The 21,000-nt window shown below is 33.3% G+C and overlaps 2 protein-coding genes across 11 annotated transcripts in view; one reads left to right on the top strand and one right to left on the bottom strand.

Annotated features, from left to right (window-relative positions):
* Nucleotides 1-15,490, top strand: part of LOC148623241 (leucine-rich repeat-containing protein 9-like) — an 81,045-nt gene extending 65,555 nt beyond the window's left edge. For 5 of the 7 annotated variants that reach the window (XM_088564924.1, XM_088564927.1, XM_088564922.1 and 2 more), the window contains 6 exons: nt 92-309; nt 1,864-1,932; nt 4,159-4,287; nt 5,941-6,088; nt 6,813-6,975; nt 11,342-15,490. In XM_088564924.1, coding sequence (XP_088421050.1) covers nt 92-309; nt 1,864-1,932; nt 4,159-4,287; nt 5,941-6,088; nt 6,813-6,975; nt 11,342-11,372 — 758 coding nt within the window. In that variant the 3' untranslated portion in view covers nt 11,373-15,490. Of the gene's footprint in view, nt 1-91; nt 310-1,863; nt 1,933-4,158; nt 4,288-5,940; nt 6,089-6,738; nt 6,755-6,812; nt 6,976-11,341 lie in introns of all 7 variants that reach the window. The other 2 variants (XM_088564926.1, XM_088564929.1) reach the window with 2 other exon arrangements.
* A 1,002-nt stretch (nt 15,491-16,492) lies between these two features.
* The window catches only part of LOC148623240 (uncharacterized), a 33,557-nt gene continuing 29,049 nt past the window's right edge, over nt 16,493-21,000 (bottom strand). For all 4 annotated transcript variants that reach the window (XM_088564930.1, XM_088564931.1, XM_088564932.1 and 1 more), the window contains one exon: nt 16,493-20,284. In XM_088564930.1, the coding sequence (XP_088421056.1) occupies nt 18,345-20,284 (1,940 nt within the window). In that variant the 3' untranslated portion in view covers nt 16,493-18,344. The remainder of the gene's footprint in view (nt 20,285-21,000) is intronic.

Below are 21,000 nucleotides of genomic sequence, written 5' to 3'. Positions count from 1 at the left end.
AAGATTATGTGGTTTAAAATTGCAACCTTGTTAATTCTATCTGTCAGTGATTTCTTATATTATGACCATTTTATGTCATATTATATTTCAGGTAATGAAATATTAAAAATAGAAGGATTGGAAGGTCTACATGATTTGAGAGAGTTAGTGCTGGACAGGAATAAGATAAAAGGCATCTCAGAGACTTCATTTGTAAATCAGTGGAATTTACAAGAACTGCACATTGAAGAAAACCGTATCAGAGATTTATCTAATCTTCATTGTTTAGAACATCTCCAAAGACTTTATTTAGGTTCTAACAGAGTTCAGGTATATTCCATGGAAGGGAATTTCTATGGCACACTATTCATATCAAAAGGATGGGAATAGAATGTGATATAAAATTACACACTAAAAATTTCAAAATAAACACTAGGAATGCACGAACATATTTCTAATTTTGCACTAGGATTTCAAATATGTACCAGCAATTGAATTATTCACTCACCACTCAAGAAGGGAAATTACGCACTCAAAATTGTGCACATTTTTTATGTGTAGAATTCATAAATATTCTGTGCTTTTTTGAGTGTGTAATTTCGTTTCTTTGTGCAATTTTGTAATTGATATATATTGATTGATTATGACTTCATGTCCTATGGCAAATATTTCATGCATTACTTGATGAGAACAATTGAACAGACCCTGCCTTTAACTAGTCTGACACACTGAGCTGTATATGTATTGTGCTAGCTCACAGAAGCAACAGTTTATATGTAGGCATGTTATCCCACTCAGACACATTATTCTGACTCAAAGCTAGGCATATTATCCTACTCGGACACATTATTCTGAGCTAACCAATTATCACTCTATCCCCTTATATACCCCATTGTGTGTAATTTTATGTCACATTTTATTCTTATATTTTTGTGAAAATGTTATGCCATAAATTTCTCAATTAAAATGAATCTTGCTTTTAACTTTACAAAAAAATTTAACAGACACTTAGTAAAATATATTTTACATCTGATTGATTGTAATAGAACTAGGCATGCTAATATGATAGTTGTTGTAAATGTACATTGTAGTACCACAATGAAACATTTATAATCTGCACTTAAATGCAAAAAAAAAAAAAGTTTTGCTATGTAGGGGTGCAAATTATAAAACAATATACATGAGGTGTTGAAGAAAAGTAAAAAAACATCAAATATCAAGTGATATATTGGACAGTTAAACATTGTTAAAATTTGATGCCATGGTATCTGTTCCTTATGTATTCCTTATTTGATTGAATTTTTTATGTGAAAAAATATCATTGCTGTCAATTATTTAAGGATTCTGCCATGTTGGTCCACTTCAGAGCATTTTCAAATTTCATCACAGATTGCATTATAAGTGGATAGTGTTGCTTATTTCAACCGGAAAACAAATGGATTAAATAGTTTGTGGGACTTTCACAGATGTTAAAATCAAGTGTCAGAACAATTATTTATTTATTGATAAGTTTTCGGTACAAGTTTTCATTCTTTCATATTGTGTCTCCAGGGCAGATTCTTTAATTTTTTACAATCTCCGGATTAGAAAAGGGGTGCTGATTATACCCAGATATGGACAATATTCCACTTTTTTGGGGTATGTTTTACAGTTATATAATACTTGTATATGATAGAGATTGTCACATTCATTTGTAGGTACTTGTATAGAATATTATTAATATTTCACTCCAGTCATTCAATGCATCTTTTAATGTACTACTTCCTTAATGAGTTATGATCTTTACATAAGTTATTATAATATCACAGTCACAGTTCACTAGTATGTTGATGAATACAGTGAGACAAACTTAGTGTATTCAATTAATTTTTTTATATTCTACAGGAAATACAGGAGTTAGAGAAACTGGATGGTGTGGTAAACTTAATCGAAATCTCTTTAGTCAATAATCCTGTAAGTTTATTACATTAAGCCCATGTTACTACACCCATAAGTATGCTTATTACACCAATCTGTGGGCTGCCCATGTTGCTATACCAATCCGTATGGTTATATATAGACTGCACATGTTACTACACCAATCTGTTGGCTGTCCATGTTGCTACACCAATCTGTAGGGTTATTTATATATAGACTGTCTTTCTTACTACACCAATCTGTGGGCTGTCCATGTTACTACACCAATCACTAGGGTTATATATAGACTGCCGTGTTACTACACCAATCACTAGGGTTATATATAGACTGCACATGTTACTACACCAATCTGTAGGGTTATATATAGACTGTCCATGTTGCTACACCATTCTGAAGGGTTGTGTATAGACTGTCCATGTTGCTACACCATTCTGAAGGGTTGTGTATAGACTGTCCATGTTGCTACACCATTCTGAAGGGTTATATATAGACTGACCACGTTGCTAAGGTCATTATGACATTAAACAAAAAATTGATTAAATGTCGTTTTGTCATTTGCTTTATTTTTTTACATCAAAATATGATGTCCTTACGTACTATAATTTTAAATGATAACTTTTTTTGTATGCATTTATGTAATATTTTCTAGTACTCATTTTGTAGTATTGAAATTAACCTCTGTATTTTTGTTTTTGTGTGAGGGCCTCAGGGAAGATTAGTTGTAAACTAACAGTGTTACCCTCTTGAAATAAAGTATTATTATTGTTCAGTTTTGTTTGTTTCCTCAAATGATCTATAGATTAACATCATGTTTGGTAAATCCCCTTATAGTTACTGACCTTCTAGCCTTTAGAAGATTGCCTTTAGCAAAATTCTGGTTCAGGTCATGAAAATGCTATGAAAAGCATTTCCTGCATTTGACAGTTTAGTTGATTTTAACGTAACCTGTCTCGTTCCTCAAGTTTTTCAAATAAGCAGATGATAAACCAGGTGAGTGATTCAGGCTCTCTTGAGCCTTTAGTTTATGTTATTTCTTTCAAAAATCTTCTCCTCTGACACTACTTGACCAATTGGAACCAAACTTGGTATGGATGTTCCTTGGGGTATCCTGCATAGAACTGATGTGGGGATTTTTGATCTGTCAAAAAACATGACTGCCATTACTTAAAATAGAACATAGGGGTCAGACAGTAGTTTTTCGCATATATCTCCAAAACGGTTAGGTTTAGCCAAACTCTGATGGGGTAAAAATGTTCAGCATGATGAGATCTATCTGCGGTCAAATTTTCATTTTAATCTATTAAGCCATGTTGGAGTAATTGCCCTTTTTCAACATTTTTTGCTATTTTTTTGTTATTTCTTTCAAAAATCTTCTCCTCTGACACTACTTGACCAATTGGAACCAAACTTGGTATGAATGTTTCATTGGGTATCCTGTATAGAACTGATGTGGGGAATTTTGATCCGTCGAAAAACATGGCCCCCATTACTAAAAAGAGAACATAGGGGTCAGACAGTAGTTTTTCGCATATATCTCCAAAACCTTTAGGTTTAGCCAAATTCTTTCAATAGCTGAAATGGTCCTTATTTTTAGGACTACAGAAGTCTTCAGGCATAAAATTTGTCAGATGCCTTCTTATAAGAGTTATTGCCATTGACAGGGGAAAATGACAGGTTTTTTTTTTTTTACAATTTTCAGCCATTGTCTGGAAAACTATGGTAGATTTAGACTTCCATTTACTGAAATGATCCTTATGATAAGTCCAATCAAAGTTTTCTTGAGTCAAAATTATTTGACAACTTCTTGCTTAATTTATTGCCCTTGAAAGGCAAAATTCAACCAGGTGAGTGATTCAGGCTCCTGGGAGCCTCTTGTTGTTTAAAAGTTTGTTGTTTATTACTTGTCTTTTCCTTGTTATTTGTTATATAATATTCATAATTTAAGTTTAAAATTTTGCACATTTACATGATTATTCCAAATTTCCCAGTTAATAAAAATGACACACATTTGATAAAAAAAACAATATCATGGATTGGATTTGCATCACCTGTTAACCGGCAATTGATTTGTCCATACTTTCTCCTCTTGTTAAGGGTTCAAGATTTGCAGTTGTATTAAGCTGCTTTTGGTGGAGCCTTTAATTTCAAGCTAAGTAATATTTTTTTATAAACCCATATTTGAGAATTTGAGAGCAACCTGAACTCAATCAGCTAATGAAAATTTGTACCTGAAGATTGAAGATTACTTTTTGTCTTAAACAGGCTGCCAGACGTCATATGCACCGACCTCTACTGGTTTATAAACTGAAGCAGTTACTGGTGATCGATGGAATACCTGTTACTGAAGAAGAGAGAACCAAAGCTGAACTGTACTATATGGACCAACAACAGGTAACCATAAAATTGATCAATGGACCAACAACATGTATCCGTAAGCTTGATCTATGGACCAACAACAGGTACCTGTAAGTTTGATCTATGGACCAACAACAGTTATGTAGAAGGTTGATTAATGGACCAACAACAGGTATATGGAAGGTTGATATATGGACCAACAACAGGAATAAATGGGATTGATCTATGGACCAACATGTATCTGTAAGGTTGATATATGGACCAACAACAGGTATTCATAAGGTTAATCTATAGACCAACATGTATACATAAGCTTGATCTATGGACCAACAACAGGTATATGGGAGGTTGATATTTGGACCAACAACAGGGTTATGGAAGGTTGATATTTGGACCAACAACAGGTATATATGAGGTTGATCTATGGACCAAATATTTCCTTTTGACTACAGATGATTATTTGTATCTAGAAAAATTTTAAGGCATAGCTTGACCTTGATATGGAAAGGATGATTAACTATACTAAAATCAAGTCAAAAAATGACTTTTGCTGTGCATTATTTTTCCACTTGTGACATATGTCTCTGTTGTGTTGACATAGTAGTACTCCTAGGTGCTGTCATGTATACTCATGACATATGTCTCTGTTGTGTTGATATAGTAGTACTCCTAGGTGCTGTCATGTATACTCATGACATATGTCTCTGTTGTGTTGATATAGTAGTACTCCTAGGTGCTGTCATGTATACCTGTGACATGTGTTGTGTTGATATAGTAGTACTCCTAGGTGCTGTCATGTATACTTGTGACATATGTCTCTGTTGTGTTGATATAGTAGTACTCCTAGGTGCTGTCATGTATACTCGTGACATATGTCTCTGTTGTGTTGATATAGTAGTACTCCTAGGTGCTGTCATGTATACTGGTGACATATGTGTTGTGTTGATATAGTAGTACTCCTAGGTGCTGTCATGTATACTTGTGACATATGTGTTGTATTGATATAGTAGTACTCCTAGGTGCTGTCATGTATACTTGTGACATATGCGTTGTGTTGATATAGAAGTACTCCTAGGTGCTGTCATGTATACTGGTGACATGTGTTGTGTTGATATAGAAGTACTCCTAGGTGCTGTCATGTATACTTGTGACATATGTGTTGTGTTGATATAGAAGTACTCCTAGGTGCTGTCATGTATACTGGTGACATGTGTTGTGTTGATATAGAAGTACTCCTAGGTGCTGTCATGTATACTTGTGACATATGTGTTGTGTTGATATAGTAGTACTCCTAGGTGCTGTCATGTATACTGGTGACGTGTTGTGTTGATATAGAAGTACTCCTAGGTGCTGTCATGTATACTGGTGACATATGTGTTGTGTTGATATAGAAGTACTCCTAGGTGCTGTCATGTATACTGGTGACATGTGTTGTGTTGATATAGAAGTACTCCTAGGTGCTGTCATGTATACTGGTGACATGTGTTGTGTTGATATAGAAGTACTCCTAGGTGCTGTCATGTATACTTGTGACATATGTGTTGTGTTGATATAGAAGTACTCCTAGGTGCTGTCATGTATACTTGTGACATATGTCTCTGTTTTGTTGATATAGTAGTAATCCTAGGTCATGTATCAGAGTCTTAAGTTTTTGTTCTATTTCTTCTTTTATTATTTTTTTGTTACCAGGTTTCAATGGTAGAAGGAACATTGCCTGGTATAAGTCAGTATAAAACTCAGGTTCCTGTCAAAGTGACGACAATGCACCTTGGGTCATCACCAATGTGGAATGGTGGAATTATGTATGATGAAAATACACCTGAAGCTTTACAAAGAGGTAATGCTATACAATAAGCATATTTCTCGGTTTTTTTAATTAAAAGTGAAACCCCTGAATATCTCTGAATGGTGTGGATTACTACTAAGGATCAAATTAATTTCAAATTTGGCATATGGCAGAATAATAATAGGGCTCATGTTTGGTTTCTGTCTGAAATAAGTTTTAGTGAAAATGTCCATCACAATATCTTGATTCCCTTTGATTAAAATGATATGATATTTGGTTTTCAGTTTCAACTCAGTGAGGTAAATGTTGTAAGCAATTTTTGCCTTATTCTTGTGAAACGGAACTTAGAATCTTCAAACACAAATAAGTTCCAAATAAACGAATGCATGAAACAATTACATGAACCAATGAAATGCCTGGATCCATGAAACAATTACATGAACTTTGAAACCAATGAATAAAAGTTCTTTCACATTTTACTGCTGAGGGAAGTACTTATCATAGTTAATTAAATAATTAAAATTAAGGATAGTTTGTTAATTAGTTAAATGAAGTGTGGTATATTAACAGCAGTCAATTTTAGGACTTGAATATAATTTTTTGTCAAATAAGAAAAATTGAGAATTCATAATATTATATCAGAATGTTTACCTACCTGATTGTAATACTGTGAGTATAGTAATGGTTTATATTTTATACAGAGTGGATTCTGTCAAGGTAAGTAATGTAGTTCATGCCAGGAGTGGTCATCAGCATCACTTGTATTTTTATCTAGGTGGGGGTAGAAGAAGAGGCAACACTAAAACCGATGGTAGTACAGGTCTGAATCGTGGAAACACTATTATAGCACCAGGTTATGGAGGCATGCGTCACTATCTTAATCAAATTCCATATGTAACGCCACCTTCACAGAGCGAGTATGTTGAATGGTTTTCAAGGTAGCTATTGAACAAACCTGCCAGAGTAATAACTAATCATACTCCATCATACCTATGTAGACATATAACTATACACACAGAATAAGTTTTTTTCGGCTCACTTTTTATCCACTTGTTTCTGTCAGTCATCCTTTGGTTAAGATTGAAATGTTGATTAACTAGCTAACAGGAAGACTGTCTGATTAATGTTAATAACCCACAGGAGTGATTTAGTTATATAGTACACATACTACCAACTTCCTGAAAACAAATAGGATGATTTTAATTTTGATATTTCTATTGACATGAACGGATCAAATCCATTTTTAGTACCTCCTTAGTTTCAGGAGGTAGAAAGTGATCACAGTATCTGTTCCTTCATCCATTTTACAAATTTTTCTCTGCAGCTATTTATCACAGCCACTTGATTTTTATACAACAACAAAATAATTTTCAGTCATATAATGGTATCACACTGTGGTCTTTGTTAGGGGTTGTCATTGTTGGCGGCCATTAACTATTTATTTACCAAAACTTAAGTGAAACTTATCCAAACTTTTTAAAATTTTAACACATTTTTCCTAGGGACATGGCGAAGGACCCTATAGTTTTTTAAGGTTTAAACCCCACCCTTTTTGGAAATGTGGGGAGAAAAATAGGTGTTATCATTAGAATTGATGGAAAAAGCTTATTGTTGATGCAATTTTTATGATTTAGATGTCATTCTGCTCCTTTTGAAATTCTGTTTTGAAATTTTTTTACAGTTTACAGGATAACCTTATCTTAAACTGTTCTGAAGTTAAAGGGGTAAAAAAAATCTTTTATTTTTTAGCTCATCTCGCCAAAGGCCATGTGAGCTTATGCCATCACTTTGCATCCACTGCTGTCTACGGACACATTTTAAAAAATCTTTTCCTCTGAAACTACTTGACCAATCAGAAGAAAAGTTAGCTTGACTGTTCCTTAGGGTATCCTGCACAAAATGAAAGCTGGGTTTTGATGATCTGTGTAAAAACATGACAGCCATTACTGAAAATGGATCATAGGGGTCAAAAAGAATATTTTGGCAAATATCTCCAAGGCCGTATTGTTTAGCCAAATTCTGACATTGGGATAAAAGTGTTCAGCATGACAAGAAGTGTATGTGTTCAAACTTCCGTGAATATCCGTTGACTGATTTAGGTGTTTTTGCCCTTTTTCATATTTTTTTGCAATTTTTTATGTTTAAATTTTCAAAAATCTTCTCTAAAATTACTGAACTGTTTAGTATTAAACTTAGCATGATTGCTCTTTAGGGTATCCTGCACAAAATGACCACTAATTTGATCCATATAAAAAAATGGCCACCATTACTAAAAATAGGTTAATCAGTATATTTTTCGAAATTTCCCCAAAAAGTTGGGTTTTGCCAGATTCTGACATGCGTAAAATGTTTAGCATGATGAGATTTACCTGTTTATCAGTTTCTGTGAAAATTCTTCATCCAATATTGGTGTTATTGCCCTTTTTCTACATTTTTTTTGTATTTTCATTGCAATCATTTCAAAAATCTCTATACACGGAGGAAAAATGAATAGAAGTGATGGTATGATTGTTCCTTTAAATTCCTGCATAAAATTACCATTGGGATTTTTTATCTGTGAATAAACATGAACATTTTCCAAGGTAGCTGCCATTTCCCCACCATTTATTTTACTTGCCTGGATTTCAGCGATATTTTCTTTACCAAGGAAATATGGTATCTTGAGTTGAATGGTAATGACAAAAACCTTCTCCAGGCACTCATTTTCAAAATGGCTGTTAAGCCATGTGAGCTATTGCCATCATTTGGTGTTGTCATGAACTCTTCTCCTCTGAAACTGCAAGACCAAACCAGTTATTGCCCTTGAAAGGTGAAAAATGATGTTTTTAGTAGTTTTCAGTCAATATCTTCAAAACTATTATAGATAAAAAGTAACTTTCAATTGATGAAATGATCCTTATGATAAGTACTACCAAATTTTTCTTTGAGTCAAAATTGTCCGACAACTCCTTAATAATAAATGGCCAAATGTGAGTTAAAGTGACATTTTTTGTTCATATCCCAGGTGAGAGATTTAGGCCCTTGGCAGCATTCATTTTTTTTTCATTGGATTCCTTATGAAAATCGCTCCCTGCATTTTTCAATCAGATTTCAGATTTTTCTTATGGTTTTTGAATTGTAAGGGGTCAACTAAAATCACTAAAATCGACCTTTTAGCTCACCTTGCCACATTCTGCCGTGCATAAAAGTGTTCAACATGATGAGATCTATCTGTGGTCAATTTTCATTTTAATCTGTCAAGCCATTTAGGAGGTATTGCCCTTTTTCGACATTTTTTTGCCATTTTTAATGATATTTTTCAAAAATCTTGTCCTCTGACACTTCTTGACTAATTAGAATCAAACTTAATATGAATGTTCCTTGTGGTATCTTGCTCAGAGGAGATGTTTAGATTTTTGATCGATCAAAAAACATGGCCGCCGTTAGTAACAATAGAACATAGGGATCAGACAGTAGTTTTTCACATATATCCCCAAAACTGTTAGGTTTAGCCAAATCCTGACATAGGGTAAAAGTGTTCAGCATGATTTTTTTTCTATATTTTTCACTTTTGTTGTCTTCTGGAAAACTTAATTTGATATTCATTTAACTGTTATAGCAGTGTTTTAGTGTAAGATATTATTATACAGATAACAATACATCTCTGGCAGGTATGTTGACAATGTGTGTTTACAGCATTAATTGTAATCTGATATATTTAGTTACAGTTAGGTCAGTATCCCTGCTTCTATTTGGTTTACAAACTCTGAATGGATTGGCACTATCTTCTTTACTCTCTAATCTCTACAGAGAATTATACATTTGTGCCAAGATTTTAGTCGGGTGTAATACCAGTATCAAAATCCCATCGGTTTCTATGTTCAATTCAGCAAATTTCAAGGTCACTAACTTTTCCCAAAACTGTTCAAATGAAATTTGAAGTGAAAGTAGGTAGGTCCTATAATACGACTTTGGTTTTGAAAATTAGACATATCAAGAGCCATAAAGTTCTATGGTCTAAAACATTAATCTCCCCTGGTCTACATCTTAGTTTAAAACTGTAGTATTCAATGTTTAACAAGTATGATAAGCCTTGAAATGATACCAAATGTGCATTTATTGGCTAAATCATAAAAAAGATAGCGTGCACCCTTGGCTTTGTTTTTCTCTGGCTGCTTTCTAGTATGTGTTGGTTCCCTTTATAGTGATATTATACTATTAAGAACAATTTTAGTGTTTTATACATGCATTAGAATTATGGGACATTCTTGCTTGCACTAAATTACTTGAATAAGAAACTTTTAAATTTCACAGGTCATTAGCTATCATCTGTATATACAATATATATATATATATCCTTAATGCAACATGCTTATTATATACATGACGAGTTCACAGAATAAACTTTTAAAATTGGATGGGATGCCAAATTTGTTCACCGCCCCTTGTTATGTTATTTTGGTTTCCTTTAAAGAATTCAGATTTTTGGGGACTTAGAATGCTAAACCCAAGGGTAAATATTGCACTATTGCAAATGTACAAAAAGTAAAAAGCACATTCTTATGCGAGGTTGATGATTGATGAGGATATCATAATTGCTATCTTATGTGAGGTTCATAATGGATGATATAATATTTCTATCTTATGTAAGGTTGATAATTGATGAGGACATCATACCTCTATCTTATGTAAGGTTGATAATTGATGAGGACATCATATCTCTATCTTATGCGAGGTTGATAATTGATGAGGACATCATATCGCTATCTTATGTGAGGTTGATAATTGATGAGGACATCATATCTCTATCTTATGTGAGATTGATAGTGGATGATATAATATTTCTATCTTATGTGAGGTTTATGATTGATAAGGACACAATAATGCTATCTCATGTGAAGTCGATAATTGATTCTGATATGAAAATTCTATCTTTTGTGAGATTGATTATTGATGATAAAATCATATTACTATTGCATGTGTGGTTGATTTTTGATTAGGATATTAACATACTGGTATATAATAAACTAGAGTATTATGCATAAAATGGAAGTAGTTGCTCGAGTTCTCAAGAGTAGATTAAATGTTACCTGGTATCAATTCTTATTATCATTATGTGTGAAAATTTGGACTTAAGTTATGAGTTTTTTTTTTATTCTTAAAACAGAGAATATTGAAGTAGTCAAACGTGACTATATTTTTACAGGCTGATAATGATGTAACATAATCAACTTATCAGTGTCATTTTTAAATGTAGTCTTAGTTTCAATGCCGAGACTTTTTCATTATTAAAGATATATATAGTATTGTGAAATCTGTTTACAGGATAAACCAGGCTAAGAACAACAAAAGATAGTATGGAGAAGTAAAAATTCCTTTCCCTCGAGAAGATGAAGAGAGATGTGTTCTATCTTTTTATTTTTGACATTATTTGTATCTGCCAAATGTCGTTATTGATTTTAACTATTGACATGTTTTAAGCTTTTGTGATGAAAGTACAAATCATGTGAGAAATTTATGTATGTATAAATGTTGTAAATAGTTATATTTATTGATAATGAAAGTGAGAAAATGTTTCCATGGTTAGTGAGGCTGTCATTCTATTTTAAGTATTGTGTCAGAATTGTTAATCTTATTTTACACCTTAATTTTTTTAAACATCTGTGATTGGAACAAATATTTATTTTGATGTTAAAATTTCTCATTTATGACAGGACAGCAATGTATCATAATGGTATAAGGTTGTCTGTCAACATATCACTTCAATGTCATGAGGTTGTCTGTCAACATATCTCATCAATGTCATGAGGTTGTCTGTTGACATATCTCATCAATGTCATGAGGTTGTCTGTCAATATATCACTTCAATATCATGAGGTTGTCCGTCAACCTTTCACTTCGATGGCATGAGGTTGTCTGTCGACATGTCACGTCTATGTCGTGAGGTTGTCTGTCCACATGTCACTTCAAAATCTCACGAGGTTCTGTCGACATCATTTTGTAGTTATAGTGAAAAGTTTTCTAACCACAAGCTATTTTTGGAATTAGAGGCCAAAACCAAGTATTTTTAACAAGTTTTGATATGAAATGTTTATTTCTTTGCCTTTTTGTGGGACCTAAAGAGCTTTCTGTTAATAACTGACCTGAATTATCATTAAAATGGCCCAGAATAGGGAAGTTTGTTAAAAAGCACACGAGTTAATAAATTGTAGCTTAATTAATTCAAATATTGTTCACTTATGAGGCTCCCTTTAGCCTTAATTTTCTTAGAAAACTAGTTAACTCTTCTACTTTACAGTTGGTTGAAATAGTTATTCTCTCTAGTAATAATTAAGAAGTTTTTTGGTTATAACCCTTTATTTGTCTAGAATATGTTAAACATGTATTAGGATTTTGGTATTTGATAAATTTGGAAAGAATGCTGTTGTTAAAATAAAACATGAGAGATGGACATTAGTTTTTAAAGCTTTCCGCAATGACAAATTCGATCAGCATACAAATTGAATTGCTTTCTTCAACTGCTTTAAGAGTTATTCCCCTTTTAAGTTGTTAACGGATTTCACTGTATTCATTCTGTGTCAGAAACCTTTGCTGTGTCAAATCATGATGTGATGATAGTGTCCAAACATGCCCCAGGTATTCAGTGTTCTTTCTAAATATGGTCCGCAGGGAACTATATACATCATTGGCAGGAAACTGCCCTATGATGAAATACTGGGAAATTATTGATATTCATCAATGTTCATTTTCATGGTATATGTTATTTACTTTTTTATTGTCAAAATTCTTTAATTGCACTTCAGTTTTCAATAGAAATTTTATATTCCTTATGAAATAAAATTGGTGATGAAACCATGGAGAACATGAACACTGGTACCACTCACATATTTACTTCTTTAGCAGTATAAAAACAACTTGCATGTTTTTGTTTGTATAGCTAGTATTTTGACTGAGAGTTATATACTTAAATGAAGGTCTTTTGTGTCATGATGATTATGATATTATCTTAGATTTGTCACGATCAATAGTTGTTTAATGGACATAATTACTGTTAAAGTATTTTTGTTCATGGGGTACCAATTTTCGTGGGTTTGGTTAACCAGGAAATTTGGTTCCCAAAGAAAAGGAAATTTCCCATTCGTTTGATAGAGGTTCAAATCCACTAATTCAAGAATCCATGAACTGATATTTGTTCCCTAAACCACAAAAATTGGTACCTTCACAGTACTGTATTGTGTGCAATTATTAAAAAGATCTTGTTGTTTCAAACTAAATTATGAAGTAAATATTTTGGGTAATTTGAAAGCTAGCTTTCTTACTCCAAAATGGAGGTAATTGCAAATTTCATGTTTCTCTTTTGTAACCGGTCACATAATTAGCATTTTCAGGGTTTTATTTCAGAATAACAGAATACTGAGTAAACAGTGTGTCTTCAGATAAGTTACAGCATACTGAGTAAGCTATGTGTTTTAATAAGTGCCCCGTGCAGGTCCGGGTGTCAAAAGAATAGGACTGCAGCAGCGCTAAGCTTGTTGTAAAAAGCGACTAAATAGTGCTCAGAAACCTAGCCAGGAGCTAGGCGCTCTGCCCACAGAGTAACTGGGATGTGTGCCCCAAGTGGTGGAGTGGGGTACCCCTGGCGTGTTACATGCTGGGGTTGTCAGGCTATAATACGGAAAACCTGACCGCAAACCATAGTGTTGCACTGTGTTGGGAAAGATGCCACGTTTCTTGTACGTTAAAGAACCCTGCTGTGGTATTCGATAGGAGTAGGAACCATAGGCTCTGCCACAGGAGGCTAAATTGCCTGACCTTATCCATCCCTCCCTTTTTTTGGTGGTAATCTAAATTTGTTGACCCTGTAGCCCTTGTGTCGCATCCCTTTTTTATTTCATCATTTCATGTTCATTTTATCATCCATTTAATGTTCATCGTCTGAATATAGCTGAAATATTGCTGCTCGGACGTTAAACCCCAACAAACAAACAAACAAACGTTTTAATAAGTTACCTGCGTACTGAGTAAACCATGAGTCTAAGGATAATTTGTAAAACTCAGTAATGATAAGTTACCAGCATACCCAGTTTGATAAGTTACAAGCATAATGAGTTAACTCATGTCTAATGAGCGATTTAACCATTTCTATAGATAGGGTTACTGAGTTAACCACAAGTTTTGTTAATAAAGCCTGTTTGGAAATAAAATAATAGGTTTTTATATAAGACCAAGTTAAAAATACTTGAATCTTTCTTCAATGCAGCACAGCATAAAAGAAAAACTCTTAAGAAAAGTATCACATTTCGTTAATAGTTTTTTTTAACAAGTTAAATACCTATAAACATGAATACTTTTTCCATTTGTTTTTATTAAAACTTCGTTTCATTCCCATAAATTGTTAATATATTTTAGTTACTATTTCTGTGAATGACTTAATACTGTTTCAAGTTATCTAAGAAAAACTGCTGCAGTCCTTTCCACAATAAATCATGTCTAAAATTAGTCGTAAGTTATGATGTCATAGTAGAGTTAAGTATTGTGACGTCACAACTTACGACTTTTTTTACTCTTACGATTTTTTGTGAAAAGGACAACTGGATTTTTATATGTTGCATGCTAGAACTACAGAATTTATACTGTATTGGTATAAATTTTACACAAGACATCAGATATATTTGGTTGTGAACCTTGCTTTTTTCTTCTGAACTTTTTATGTTGACACTTTATTATTCAACTTGGATTTGTTTTGTGTGAACAAAGTTAGGAGGGAACGGGGACAAAGATTCACATCAGGCCGTTTATATACAACAGGTATTCATCTAAGAAAGACTGTCCACATTTTCAATTACTGTAATTCAAAATTATTATGGTGTCCAATTTGGGATTTTTTAAATTTAAGAGCTTTTTAGATACAGGATTTGCCATCCCATATGGTGAAGATTAAAATTAAAAAGTCTGACCTACATAGACAAAGGCAATAACTTGCTGAATTGTTATTCCCATTATGAGATAAAATATTGTCCTACAAACTTTTCTATTGTCATTTGTTTTGTTTGTTTGTTGGGGTTTAATGTCCGAGCAGCAATATTTCAGCTATATTCAGACGATCTATTGTCGTGATCAACCAATAAGTTATCCCTTTTTCTGGGCCATTCAGATTTAATATTGTTTCTCAGACCCTCTTTCATTTCTTTTAAGACTGCCTATTTACCCATTTTTATTGCTGTATCAATAGAATCATAAAAGCACTTCCCTCGATGTTTTTCTGGTTATGAACAATGTAAAAAAATTCCTTGTTTTTTTTGGTGGGGGACAAATAAACTTTTGAAAAAGAAATTCCTCCTTCCCTCATGGGTTGGCCTAGTTTTTATTGATATGAATTGTTTTTGCTATACTAAACACATCTGTGATATTTACAACCTATTATTAATGTCATGATATTTTTATTGAATAAAATATTGATATGATAACTCTTTACTATGGATTTTTTTGTTAAAAAGCTTCTGTTAGCACTGAAGGTGATTCTTGTGAAAATTGTAGCATTAACACAATTTGAAAAAAAAATGCATTATATAAAATTATCATTTAGAACTTTGTGTCCACACTTGTACTATTAATAGGAAAAAGACACATATTGTCTAAGAACAGCATGTGGACTATAACATGAAAGGTTCCGCCTTAACAGGATGGCACCAAGTCAGAAAATAGTTAGCCAGACAACTTCTAGAATTGCTGGAGTAACCTTTTCGATTTGAAAAATTCTGCAGTTTGACACTATTATAAGTAACAGCAGACATTTTTTTTTTTTTCTTTGCCACATCAAAAATCCACACACATGGATTGATGGCAATAGCTCATATGGCCTTAACATGTCTTTCCTGAATTGCCTCAAACAGCAGTTTATTTCAATGACTTCCTGATACCTTTTATTTCTTAGTTATAGAAACTTTTATATGGGGAGGATTTTTTGCATGTTGCATAATATCATGAAAATGCCTAATTTAAATTGAGTTACTATCTGTGCACTTTTTTGTTCGTTCATTAGTATGTCAGTTGTCTAGTTTGCTTCCAGGAATGGATTATCACATGTTCACAGTGCAACAGTTTCAAATCTTAACGATCCCATGCAGGACTAAATGTAAATATTTATGGTCTTCCATCTTGGCTCTTGTTTTCTGCAAGTACTTTTTAGTTCCTTTGTGTTGTGTGATTTGTTCTTGTAAATAAAATAGTTATCTCCTGACTAATTTGGCAAGCAAGAGTTTAAAATAAATATCCTAAAAAAAAAAACTTTCAGTTCAATCAGTTTTGAACTTGTAAAAAGGACAAGTACTGGTGATTGTATTTGTAAATGAATAGATTTGGTGATTGAATCTTGTTCTAAGGGAGATAACTTGATCATGGATCAAATGCCCCTATATTGATGTACATCTTCAAATGTGTATAGAAGCATTTAAGTTTATACAGACATATAAAAAACAGCATTTTTACATGAATTTATGATTAAAACTAATCCTTTATAAATCTCATTATCAAGTAATTTTAGAGATAAAACATACATAAATCTAGAGAATACCTGACACGATACATGTAGAGTATACCCAACACAATACATAAGGATCAAAATACCAAAATAATTATGGAGTTCTTACCATTTAAATCATTTTTTGGCTTTTTACTATTTTATCTTAAATACATTTAGCCGCAAACATCTCTTTCAAATTTTACCAAGCTATGTTGAGCCTGAATTGTTCACCTGTTTTTCTCGTATTGGTGATACATAAAACAAAATAATAGTGATATATTCAGTGACCAAAAAGCAAATCTCAGGGTGGTTTTGAGCAGCCACAACCATTTTAAGAGCCTCTGAAGAGGTTATTGTTATGAAGTTTCACAAGACCAATACATGTCTGGACCCGAATCACCATCATATCTATGTCAGAATATGGGTATTTTCACTATGTATATACACGTCTGGATCTGAATCACCATCATATCTATGTCATAACATGGGTATGATCGCTATGTATATACACGTCTGAATTTAAGAAAAAAAACTATTGTGGGTTATAAAAATTTTCTATTCACATCAACTCCTCATTAAGAGAAATAGTTATGGAAAAAGTAACATTTTTCCAATTTGTATCTCTTCTTTTTCCATGTACATGCATTAAAACGAGTACACAACAGGTCAAGTTTTTAATCCTGAGGTTAAAGTGTAGCAAAGATCACTCTGGATTATGACATTTATTATCACCTAAATACTTAAGTGTATGAAGTAAGTGTACCAAAATGTAAGAAAACAATATTAATTCAACCTTAAGGACACAAAAAAAAAGGTCAAATGAACTTACATGAGTGCATCACGTACTGACCAACATGTAAAACAAACATTCTAGCTATCATGACCTTCACTGGTTTACATACACACAGAATCAGTAGGTATGAAGGTCATATAAGGGATACATATCAAATTGTAATCAACACTAAATTGAAGAATTAACTAATGCAATTTATCTTTCCAAATAAGGGAGAAAAAAAAACCTGAAAATCTGACTGCAAATTTTCGTTTTAATTGATTTGAATGGCTAAAAAAAATAAAGGCCTTACAAAACTGCCATATTTAACTTTATCCTAAACAATTATAACAGTTTTTCATTCAGTTTTATTTTTTTTTCTAATCTTGAATTTTAATAGACAGAAACCCAAAGCATTACTACAATTACAGGATGAATGAAAATGTTCAGATCAACAAGACAATACCAGGAAGAAACAAATATATACAAAAATCACCTAATTATGGGTCACTGCAACATTTCACATAACCTATCCGTTAATTAGAGGTCACTGCATTGTTTCACACAACCTATCAATTAATCAGAGGTCACTGCGTTATTTCACATAACCTATCAGTAAATTAGAGGTCACTGCATTGTTTCACACAACCTATCAATTAATCAGAGGTCACTGCATTGTTTCACATAACCTATCAGTTAATTAGAGGTCACAGCATCTTTTCACAAAGCTTACGTAAGACTTAAGCACAAGTAAGTCCCATTTGTTTGTTAATGATTTATGTGTACATAATCTTTACTACAAAGCTTCGTGAAACTATGCCCAGGGTCAAGTGATTGTCAGGATTTCAGTTTATGTCCTTTAAAATTTCCTAGTGACACTTCAGTGTTAAGGTAACTATGGGTAAAACATAAGAGAAGGTTGATAGAACAACTAATATCTAAATAATTTCATTTGATCAATACAATACTTCACAAAACATTGTTCTAGAAATCCAATATTATATTACAATTAGGCATTACAAGGAAATCCAACATCATAAACCGCTTGGCATTACAACCTGCACCTGGTTTAACCCTGAAATGTTTTTGTAAGACTTAATGACATAAGCATGCTCAACATCAGATGCATCTTTGCCTTCCGAGTCATCAGATGTTAGAAAATCATCATCCATGTAATCTAATGTGTCAGAATCTTCTGGTCCATGCCCTCCTAACTTCTCCTTTGCTGAATACGTTACCTGCTTTTCTAGAATTGTCACTGCAGGAAATCCATTCTCCATAAGAGAACCATCAATAAACTTGGATGAGAGAGAGCATCTGGCTTTTCCATTTTCATTTTTTGGAGAGTTTCTAAGGGGATATGGTTTAACAACACTGATCTTTTTCTCTGACAATTTTTCTAAGATTTCTTCTGCAGTGATTGGAGTATGTATAGTAGTAAGAGGACTTTGCTGTGGACTCCTAGACCTGGTCACTGGACTTTGACGCAATTTGGCCACTCGAGGACTTGGACTGGACCTAGTGGCTTGACACTGGCGTAAATGGACCGGACTGGACTTATACTCAGTTTGTAAAGCCTTTGGACTGCTCAGTTGATCTGTACACATTGTCTGGCCAGAGTCTGAACAATTGTTCTGTGGTGATACTAACATTTTAATGTACTTCATGCCTTGCCATTTGATAGTTAGAAATTTGGTCTGGTAGTTCTCTTTATTATCAGATTTACCAGATGTTAGCCATTTGTTTATTAGCATTTGTTTAGAGTCTACTTTATTTTTCTTTTTATACGGCCTTTTTGTCTTCTCAGATTTCGGTGACTTGTTACAACCTTTGATTGGACTAAGAGATTTTTTTCTCACTTTAAGATTTTCTTGAGAGTTTATTGTCAACTCTGACTGGCCATTATCCTGAGAATTTGTTTCCTCTATGGTCCTTTTCTCTGCCTTGAATGGGTTACAGTCTGTCATTATATGGATATCATGCTGAGCTTCAGGAGGAAGATCTGATAATTCTGCCTCCATACTGATCAGCATTTTCTTAGAAGACCTTCTCTTCTTTTTCACTTTGTAGCCATGTGAAGAAAAAGGGTGGGATTCAGATTTTGACTTTCTTCTCTTCTCTCTGTTTGAAGACATACATCCATCTACTTCATCATATGCTAGAGATTTTTTCATCAATGGTGATTTATTTGAACTATTTGTAGCTGGGGATGTAACACAATTTCTACTTTTAGATGCGGATCTTTTATGAGACAAAACCTGCTGTGAATCTGGTGACAATGATCTACTGGTTTCAAGTGAAAAATTTTTCGGAGACCTAGCTGTTGATCTGCGTTTTTGGGAATGTTCTCCATGCTTAACAGGGGATGTTGATCTCCTTACTATTGGTGATCGCTCCCTTTGTCTGCCACGAGAAGCTGATCTCAATCTTTTACGTATAGGAGATTCAGATGATGACGATCTTGATCTTTTATGTTTACTACGAGCAGTTCTTTGGCTTGAGTTGATAAATGACTCAGGTGAGGAATTTCTTGCGCCACGAGACGCTGACCTTAATCTTTGCCGAACTGATGATAATGGTATGTATTCACTTGATGATGACCTCGACCTTTGTCTTTGCCGTGACCTTCCCCTTTGTTTACTAAGTTTTTCACAACTTCCTAATGCAGCAGGAATATTTCTAAAATGTCTTCTTTTCACACTAACTTCGTCATCCTCTACTACATCTACTTCATCATCAGTCTCCTGATAAGATAATCTAAGCACCATTCCTGGTGACAATCTTGATGGACAGCAAAGTTGACTTGGTGAATTTGCTTGTGTAATACTTGTCTTCACAAGTGCAGAGCTAGGGCCAGGATATTCACTTTTACCTTTCTGTTCTAGATCAACATCTTCTTTCCTTTCTAAAATTACTTTGCTCTTTTTCTTTACTGGTGTTTTTTTCCGCTTTCCCAGATTATTTGATTTTCGAGCTAAAAAAAAAACAAAACTTCCATTACTTATGATTAGCCCTAATAATGCTGACTGAAAACAACTAGAGGTTCTAGAGAGCCTGAATTGCTCACCTGGTCAATAATATTCTTTTTAGCTTTCTAAAGCTGGACTCCATTTTTTTTCAACAGATAAAAAATCTCCTCACACAGATTGTTAATGATATCCTAACAAACATTCATGCCATGTTTGGTTACAGTCATCCTCCTAGTATTCTCAAAAGAGAAGATTTTCAAAGTTGGAAATATAAAATTCAAGAAAATAATCTATTTTAGGACCCATTACTCATTCATCTGTCTACGGATCTTTCTGAAAATTTTGGAATAGGTCCATCCCATCATGCTGAACAATTTTACTCCCTGCCCCCAACTGTTATTGAGTTATTTGCAACATCTCCTTTACAAACACCCTACCATCCCCCCACCCCCACTATGCAAGGTTCAATACCTTTTGAGTTACAGATTACACTAAGTAGGTACCCTCAACTGTAATGAACAGAGACCTGTTTTCATTGTTTAATGAAGACATCACACCATTCTATTTCAAATTATTCATAGTGAAATATAAGGTATGACAACAACTATCTTCCCATCAATGCATTAATGAGTGTATTTATAATTGTATCAGAATATTTTCATATTGTAAAATTACCAAAATTTTCTATTTTCATTTTGGTATCAATTAGAAACTTAAATCT

This window comes from Perna viridis, chromosome 2 (genome assembly GCF_037379345.1).
Source record: "Perna viridis isolate PV_CMFRI_1.1 ecotype Kerala chromosome 2, ASM3737934v1, whole genome shotgun sequence".
Taxonomy (NCBI): Eukaryota; Metazoa; Mollusca; class Bivalvia; order Mytilida; family Mytilidae; genus Perna; species Perna viridis.
This window is presented reverse-complemented; position numbering and strand designations above follow the sequence as displayed.